This window comes from Clinocottus analis, unplaced genomic scaffold (genome assembly GCF_023055335.1).
Source record: "Clinocottus analis isolate CAN_PGR_092001 unplaced genomic scaffold, fCliAna1.0.p SCAF_5, whole genome shotgun sequence".
In the NCBI taxonomy this organism is placed as follows: Eukaryota; Metazoa; Chordata; class Actinopteri; order Perciformes; family Cottidae; genus Clinocottus; species Clinocottus analis.
The window spans coordinates 19,480,774-19,490,643 of NW_027176207.1; the positions used below are offsets into that span (position 1 = coordinate 19,480,774).

Here is a 9,870-nt window from a genome sequence, read left to right on the forward strand (position 1 = left end):
TTGATTTTCAAACCAGTCTTTGTGACCTCAAAAAAAATTGTATTAACAAAAATCCAATAAAATAATAAGTGTGCTAATCGTAAAAAAGGGGAAGGAGAAAAGCGGAACATTAAGGTTTTACTTTAGTTCTTTTGCCGGACAGATGATGGTGAAACACAAGCAGGAAGCGGCTGGTCAGAGTTTCTGGGAGTTGCTGGACAGCCATTGCAGCGTCGTGGCTCACTTAACAAAACACCCAAAAAAAGGAGAGGAAGACCTGGCGTTTCACAGGCTCTCTTTTTTTCTTTAAGGGACCGGTAGACCAATTTACATGGTTTGAAGACCGAACGCTCTCAGTAAATTATTCTACACCTACAAACAACAACGGGTACGTGTTTTTACGATATAATTTTCTCAGAAAATAGTCGCGTTCGGCATCCTCTGTGCTAGCTAATGTTACGCTACGTTCGCTAGCTCGCTTTTATAATCGAAGAGCTTTCGAGCCGGAGAAAGTTTGATGTATTTCAGCAGTCATATGTATGAATGGAAAGTGACAGATGTTGCTGGTGTGAGTCCCCGGTGTTGCTGGTCGTACAGGGGGATGTGTTACGTAGCTAACGGCTGGTTAGCTCACGGAGCTAGCAGCTCCTCGATGCTGCAGAATATGACACGTAGCTTGTCGCTTCCTGCTATCCAGCCTTATTATTGGGCCTCACCGCCAGGGCTTTATAAAAAGTTAAACTTCACGTGTGTGTGTGTGTGTGTGTTACTTTGATATGAGTTCTTGTAATACTGAAGTACTGGTCGTCCTTTTTTTTATTTTAGTTTTTTTGGGCAAAGTAAAACCTAGAACCAATGTGACGTTAACGTCAAAGTAACGGTGAGCTAGCGAACTTTTCTGCTACGTTGACAACTCAAACCACGTCAACGTGAGTGTATTTCACTGTATTGGCAATTCACAATAGTCTCGTGACCTCTCTTTGATTCACAACACCTGCTTGAAATATTAAGAGTAAGATGAATAGGATATTTAAAAAACCGTACAGTCTCTAGAAGTCTAGATTTGGTAACTGAAACGTGTTTCTAAAATTTCGCTGTTTACACGATTAACGTCTTTTTGCGTGAGGACCCAAGACTTGAGGTGGATGATGATGATGATGATGATGATAATTTACAAAGACAAACTATCAATACGTGGCAAATAAACACAAACATTCCTGCCTGGATAGATTTACATAAACAGATGTTGTTAATAAACATCCAGGCCTTCATTTCTGGTGAAATTCCCCCTCTGCTTGTTATCAAGCTTAAGATGGCAATCAGAAACTGTTACTTTCACTTTAACATGGTTGGTCGTGCTTGTTGTTCATTTTGTTAGTGTAAAACGCAAAAAAAAAGAACGCTGCTGCCTTTAGGCAATCTCCTTCATTAAAACCTGCTTGTCTTATACGAGGCCAAATCTGGAGGTTGCTGTCAGTTACCGGTTCCCCTTCACAGCTGCATCTCGACACACGTGGCAGCATCAGTCTCTTTACACCGGCCCCGGTGTTGTAACCGGCATTGACCATATGAGACTGAAGGGCCAGCAGCTGATGTGTGGTTCAGCTGCGTTTGCGTGGTCTTGAACTTTGTCTGCTTTACACTTTGGCCCTGGCGTTGTGTACATGTTACGTAACTGGGGCCAGAGGTCGGCACCAGTCTTACCTCGCTGCGATGCCTCCATGACTCGAGGTGAACAGAGTGTGTGTGTGTTTGAGGAAAAATTTGCTTGTGTGAACTAGAACGACATAAGAGCAAAAGATTTGTTTTGCCTACACTGAAGCGAGCCGCTATCACGGAGCTGTTGACGTCACCCAGTTACAGCGCGTCTTATCCCAGATCCATTTAGTTTTGATTGAAATACAAGCTGGGTAGCTTATTGTGAAAGGCTAAGACCGGGCTTAATTTCGAAGGCCCTTGCAGATGGGTTGTGTTGCTCAAAACCCCCGTGTTGCCTTTTGAGGAGCTGTCAGATGGCATGTGATCAGTGCTCTGAATCTCCTGCTGCTGCCCAAAGACTCCGACTAGAATAAGCTAATCAGCTGCAGAAAGGCAGCCATTGTTCTTATTATGACCATCTGCCGATATCTACCCGACCGCATCTTCATGGGGTCGAGTTCTGTGAGGGGGTTATGATTGGTTTCCTATTGATCTCTCTACCTATCTCCTTTTTTATGTGTGTGAACAACTACTGTTGTAGCAGTTTCAGCATTAAGACCGTATCCTCTTAAGTAGGATCAAATCAAATCCTACCAAAAAAATGTGAGGAATTTACTCTTTTTCTAAGATATTAAATCCAAATTGTATAAAGTACACAATACGTTTGAACTGTCACCTTCACTCACAGTCCAGTTTTTTGAGCATGTTCAATGTGAAGCATAATGGAAACACAAACACTTCAAACTAAATTCTAAGCATAGATTGTACACGTGTGGCATTTTAGCTTTCGTGACAACTCTTTGAACTTCACCAGTCTGTTCATAATGTGTGTTCATAATGCTGTCTTAATGCGGCTGTCCAAAACCCCCCTCAAAGTTTCCTTCCACGACAGTTTAACGCTGACGCTCGCCTCTTAATGCTGTCACTCCTTTATTAGAGCTTACTGAGGAGGACAGTGCTCATGGGTAGTAACAGACTCTGTGGATATCAGTGACAAAAACAAACATTTAGTTACTGATACATTATCTGCGAGGGGACATTTTGTGTAAAGTTACAAAGATGAGCCGACTTGTACATTATGACGTAATCACACCGCTGAGCTTTCTTTCTACTCATTGTATTGTATGAGAATGATGGTTGTTACAGCCAACATAACACATCCAAGCTGTTTTGTTTCTCCTCCTGTGAGCGTTCATGTCTTCTTAAGTCTGCCTTTTTTTTTCCCCCATTTGTTTTTTGCAGGATTTAACAGCTCCAGATATGGCTTTCATATTAGACTGGATTTATAGTGGGTTCAATAGCGTACTACACATGATAGGTAAGTACTGGTGACACTAAATGGTGACTGCAAACAGTTTGGGCTGCTTTAGTATTAAGATGTCACTGCCTTAGTGAGAACCATGAAGCTTCTGTTCAAAATATCACGTAACATCGTGAGCTAGTTAATGTGAGAGAGGATTTAGCGAAGGGACTAACTTAAAGTCTGACACCTTCAGTCATGACGTGTTCAGGGAACACTGACGCAGAGTGTTTCTAGAAATTCATCCCAGTGGCGGTAGAAGCAAATACCAGGATGGTCCAGCCGCCGTCGTTACCGGCTGATCCACATTCTAAGATTATGTTCACTGACACCTTTCCAGGGGCGGTAACCTGCTCGGCCGAAGTTTCTTTCATGATCAAGACTTCAGGATGACTTTTCATCCGAAAATCCGAGAACCACTTTTCTATAAACAAGAGAATTTAAAACATGACGACAAAGATTAACCGATCCAGCAACCAACCACTATTTTTATTAATTAATAAAGTAACTTCATAAAAAAATAGCAAAGAAAGGCATTTTTAACCCCTTGATTATGGAGCTTTCATGTTTTCTCTGATTTATATCATATTAAAGTGAATATCTTTGGATTTTCCTCTGAAGGAAACAAGACTTTAAAAGACATCTTGTGGACATTTTTCACTATTTTTTTGACATTTTTATAGACGCAGTAATCTGCACATTAATCAATCATGAAAATAATCGTAAACTGCGGCGCTGGTGGCGGGTCGGTCTGATGCTGATCCCTGATAAATCAGCTCGAGTGACACCGCTCTTTGGTTTCCAGCCCGTTAGCGATCCCCTTTCCATCTGCCGGTCCTCTGGAGTGCGTTGTGCAATCTGGGGGGAAACCTTCACGTCTCCGTCCTCTGTTGGTTCTGTACACGCCGGGGCCCAGTTATCCAGGTCCAGCTCGCATCCCTAGACCGTGAAACTCACCCGTTAATGCTCATTAAATACCTGTGAATGTTGTCTGATGAATTCAAACTAATGTGTTCCTCTTTGTATTAACGCTTATGGGTTTATTAGAGGGAGAGACCGGTTTGTGTCGAGGCGATCACTGTAATTATAATACCACAATCTGAAAATATGACTGCGCAAGTCATCACTCCACCCTCCCGCTATGTGACTGAGAACCGGCCCACACAGGAAGCGTCCCTCTGAAGCGTGACATCCGTAGTAAACGTGTTCTGAGAACCAGCCGCTCGTTTCGCGCTGGTTTCTGTGCCCGAGCCGATGCCGTCGCTCCCGTTCTCCCCGTCGGACGGGTAGCGGCGCTCCGACGTCCTCGTAGACATGACTCAGCCAGAAGAAATGTTGGCTCCGACACCGGGAGTCACTACGCCGACTCGGGCGGCGGTAAACACACAAAAGTAACGACAACACAGTAGAGGAACGTCTTTTTTGCCGTTTTCAGTTGGTAGCTTCTCTTGCTCCAGGGGAGGCTCGACTTCAACACCCTCAACAGGTGGAGCAACTATTCATACGTTTGTTTTAAATATCTCGTCGTGCCTCAGAGCAAGTCTGAGCTCGACTCTCTTTCGTGTCACCTTCGTGCGAACCCTTCAAAACCAGCTGACTCATCATGTTCACGTGTGGGGACATTTTTCTTTTGTTTGGGATTCATACAAAGAAAAGATTTCTAGTGTCCATGCTTTTGTACTTTGTTTTTCTTTTCTGAAATGCTTCTCTCCGGCGTTGTTTGCAGGACTGTACAAGAAATCTGGCAAGTTAGTGTTTCTTGGCCTGGACAACGCTGGCAAAACAACGCTACTGCACATGCTCAAGGACGACAGACTGGGACAGCACGTGCCAACTCTACATCCAAGTGAGTCGGTGGTACTCGCTCATGCACACACACACACACAAACACACACACACACACACACATGCTCATTCAGTGACATGCTGAAAGCCGCCAATGCCAAAAAACAATGAATGCTGCCATGTTTGTCATCGTCAATGATGTTTTCTATTTTTCAACCAAGCACTGTTCTCTTGGTGCGAGCTGTACCTGTAACCACGTGTCCAGCGTTTCGTTGTATTTATTCATGCGTCACATGTGTACATTCACCTTTTTTTTTTTTTTTTTTATTAAAAAAGAAGCTTTTTGAGTTCCACAACCTTTCAGATTTGTTGATCTTTGTTTTTTTTTTCTTTCTGACTTTAGCCTCGGAAGAGCTGACGATTGCTGGTATGACCTTCACCACCTTCGACCTTGGAGGCCACGCACAAGGTACGTTTGGATGAATGATGGTGATGTTGGCAGTCTGGGGGATTCTCTCTCTCTCTCTCTCTCTCTCTCTCTCTCTCTCTCTCTCTCTCTCTCTCTCTCTCCTTCTCTCCTTCTCTCCTTCTCTCCTTCCGGCTTCATGAGTCCAATACGATGCATCACGCTAACTCCAGACCGGCTGAGACGCTCACGTTTTGCTTCTGTGTCGTTCACGCAGCCCGCAGAGTGTGGAAAAACTACCTCCCCGCCATCAATGGTATCGTCTTCCTCGTGGATTGTGCAGACCTCATGCGATTGGCCGAATCAAAAACAGAACTTGACGTAAGTACTCGGGAACCTGCCGCTGAACTTTTGAAGTTTGTTGAGATTGTAGTCTGTTAGTTAGGATAAAAATATCCAATAAAATGTCTCTTTGCTGAAGTGAACCGCTTCCCATAAACGTTCATTATTACAATGAAGGGCGGTATTAAAACAATGACTTTTTAAGTGAGGAAAATTGATGTGGTTGTTGATGCACACCGACGGGCTGTAACGCAACGTAAAATACGCCTGAAACTTAAAAAACAAGTGCAGATGAATGCAAGCTAACGGCTCAAAACGGTTGTTTAAAACTCGTGGGTGGGCGGCGGACACAATAATGATAAAAATCATGAATTCCACTCTACTTTCCTCGTGATTAAAGAAAGAAAAAACATCTGCTGGTCGCTCCATTGCTGTAGGAAGGTTTTGTTCTTTTCTAGCTACAGTCGCCCTCTACCACCAATGTTTATTCATTGTGCCAAGAGGAATCCATTACAGAGGAAGCACACTTTTCTGCTCATGAACTACAAATCACTGTTTGATCTTCTACGCCGCAATTTACGTAACTATGCCCCCCCCCTCCATCCCAACCTCCCTCAGGCATTAATGACAGACGAGACCATCGGAAACGTGCCTATCCTCATCCTGGGCAACAAAATCGACAGACAAGAGGCCATCAGCGAGGAGAAGCTGAGGGAAATCTTCGGACTGTACGGACAGACGACGGGAAAGGTGAGTAGACGTCCAAAAGGTTCATGGAAAAGACGTGAAAAAAAGACTTTACGAAGCTCCGGCGGTGGATTCAGGAGTGATGGGTTCTCTTGTGACCGTTCTTCCCGCCTCCCTCTTCCCCTCCCCCTCCTCACAGGGCACCATCGCCATGAAGGAGCTGAACACGCGGCCCCTGGAGGTCTTCATGTGCAGCGTGCTGAAGCGGCAGGGCTACGGCGAGGGCTTCCGCTGGCTCTCCCAGTACATCGACTAAAGCGGCCACGCCCCCAGTACACACCCCTACCGAGGCCACCGCCATCAAATGGGGGGCGGGGAGGGGAGGGAGGAAGGGGCGTGAGCTTAAAAACCCGACCACTCAAGACGCCCACCAGTACCACCAGTACCATCATACTCAGCCCATGTTTGGTTAAAACCAGTCTGCCTCCACCGTCAGAGAGACCAGTCCAACTTGATCCCAATAGACTTTTATTGGTCGAACACTTGGTTCCGCACTTACAGAATTCATACACACACACACACACACACTCAAGCATACACACACACACACTCAAGCATACACACACACACACACACACACACTTTCTCGTTTCCATCTCTCTGTCTTTTTTTTCTAAGAGAGTAACATAGCATTGGTTTCACAGCAAAAGGTGTTTAAATTTAAACGGATGAATCTTTTCTATTTTGTGTCTTTCGTTTGCTCCCTCCTTCCCTCCCTCCCTCCTTCCCCTCCCTCCATCTGTTGAGTGTGATGATAGATGCATTATAACTGTAAATCTGTACATGATCCATTGGTATCCCCTCCTCCTCCTCTTCCTCCCTCTATCATCAACTCATTGCTCACAATGGTTGTAACATTGCAGGGCACTTTTTTTTGTTTTTTTGAAACAGTAAAGACCTTTATTCAAAATTGTATTTAATCAACACGTTTTGGTTTGTTTTTTTCAACGTAAGATTTGGGTAAACTAACTGTGGCCACGTATGCAGCGCTCTCTGTAGTCGAGTCTGTTCCTCCCTCTTTATTATCTTTATTATTACGACGGACTCATGCATTTATCCAGCGTATCCGACGTGACGTCATTCCCTTCAGGGTCACGTTAACGCTCAAATACTTTTTGTTCCAGACTTCCATCTCGTGGGCACAGAATGGATCCAAGTAGGCTGTCTCACCCTCCTCCCCCCTTTTTCTTTTTTCCTTTTCTAGAGAAGCGCGGGGCTGGTGGTGTAGCGGACGGGGAGATTACATTTTTAATAGTGAATAATGCGAAAGTTGGAGGAAATCATGTAGATAATAGCAGCACATTGGTCAGTCGATAAGAAGAAAACTATTTAAGTGAAAGAAAGTTGTGGATGAGCATGATGATAGAAGGAACACACACACACACGTGTGGGCGTAACATCCGGTGGTCGTCCAGCCTCAGATATATTTTCCGGCACAGACCTTTGTACAGGTTGAGTCCAGTGACCAGCGGCAGATAACGGAGGACACAGTCCTCTCAGAAAGGGACCACACACTCGTATATGTGTGTGTGTGTGTATATGTATGTGTATACACACACGTGTCTGTGTGTGTATATATATATATATATATATATATATATATATATATATATATATATATATATATATGAAATGTACATCAACATCGTACATGGATTTTGTATTTATAACTGGTGTCCTTTTTATCTATGTGCATTATCAGAAACTATTATGCATGCCTTGTTCTTTTTGATTTTTAATGACCATTCTTCCAGACAGCACAACAACGGGAGGGGGAACATAACAAAAACAAAAAAAAGATGCCAAAATTTGGGATGAGAGCTGATTATCATGTTTTTTTTTTAATTTGTTTTTTGTTTTTTTTAAACAAAGGATGAACTTGCGCGTAACACACTGTTTCTATCCGCTGTGTGTCCTTCATTCCCTCATGACGAGCTGTTGTTTGCATCATAAAAATGTAATAAATGTTTTCAATGAATAACGCCCGGTAACATCGCTCCACAATGCTTTCGCTTTATTTTATTTTTGTCACTTAGATTAGCCACGGAGGAAATATTCAGTTCCTTTTTTTATTTTTTATTATTAAAACTGTATAAAAGTCCATTCAAAATACCAAGAAAGTAAAAAGTAAAAAAGTACAGAGATATCAGCAAAATGTTCTTAAATCATTCAAATTAAAACTCCTGCATAAAAATGCCCCCTGTGACTAATGTGTAATTATACTTATGTGACATATTTAGATTATTGAATCTGTGTTTGAGTGTTTTGTAATTATTTCATATGCAGTAAAAAGAAAAATACATTATTCATAAAATCTTCAAAAACAAAAGGCCGATGAGTACACAAAATATATTTAGCTCATTTTTTTTGTAAGAGGTCACAAGCCAAAAAGATTAGAAGGCCCTGGTGTAGCATTGTTATATTCTGAAGCCAATAACTACAGCTGCAAGTACAACCATCCAGCAGGAAGAAGTACAGTATTCCCTGCAGAATGTGAAGTAAAACACTTTGAGGTAAAGTACCTCAAAATTGTACACAAGCGTGGTACTTGTGTATGTATTTAATAAAGTATCTCTTTATTACACAGCAGCGTGCACGGTTAACTTTAGGTTATGTAGAATAATAAAAAAAAAACACGATGTCATTGGGCCACTAGGTGGCGCACTAATGTAAAGTGAGTTTCTAGGAGCTGCAACACTAACCCCCACCAGCCAGAGGAACTTTAAGGACATAAAATGTATCCTCACTGCTCATTAATATGCATAACTATATATATATATATATATATATATATATATATATATATATATATATATTGAGCCCATAGCTAGGCCTTGAACCCAATGCTAATGCTAATCCAATCTAAAATCTTGTTTCAAATCTAATTTTTTCAATGGAATCATGACGTGATGACATCATATATCCTTAATTCTGCCAAAATTGCCGATAACATAAGCTTTATATGAATCTGAATTGATGAGAACTCTCCGTATAGGAATGCCCCACAGCAGGTTCACCTGGGAAAATACTCTTTATATAATAAGTTATTAGAACAATGTAGCAGGACAACTTCCAGTTCTTTGGTTTTGTTTGAACTGTATTCTAAGAAACAGGTTTGTGAGCGCGCGCCAACAGGACAGGAACGCGCCTTCAGCTGCACGGGAAGTGATCTCATGATATCCTCACTCAGGTGAACTGAGACACACCTGCTGAGTGGAAAGAAAGAAAAAACTTATTGTTTGCCTTCAAATAAACATTTTCGGGCAGAAAACCCTCCAGTGAGCAAAGTAATAATAATAAGAGGTGAAATGCTGCCCCCTGTCTGTGGAGCCACGAGTCACACACTGCTCCTTTAAGCTGTGGATCTTTACAGTTCAGTCAAGGAATATATATATATATACATATATATATATACATATATATATATATATACATATATATACATATATATACATATATATACATATATATATATATGTATACATATATGTATATATATATGTATATATATATATATATATATATATATATATATATATATATATATATATATATATATATATATATCTCCATGTATATGAAACATGCTTTATGCTTTCGGAATGAAACATGC

At 41.8% G+C, this 9,870-nt stretch overlaps 1 protein-coding gene across 1 annotated transcript; it reads left to right on the forward strand.

The window, feature by feature from the left end:
• The first annotated feature begins 162 nt into the window (after window positions 1–162).
• Window positions 163–7,177, forward strand: sar1b (secretion associated, Ras related GTPase 1B). The gene is made up of 7 exons (XM_068601202.1): window positions 163–367; window positions 2,920–2,995; window positions 4,704–4,823; window positions 5,166–5,231; window positions 5,446–5,549; window positions 6,129–6,260; window positions 6,397–7,177. Exons 2-7 carry the CDS (start codon window positions 2,938–2,940, stop codon window positions 6,511–6,513), a joined length of 597 nt encoding a protein of 198 aa, XP_068457303.1. The 5' UTR covers window positions 163–367; window positions 2,920–2,937; the 3' UTR covers window positions 6,514–7,177.
• Window positions 7,178–9,870: the final 2,693 nt, after the last annotated feature.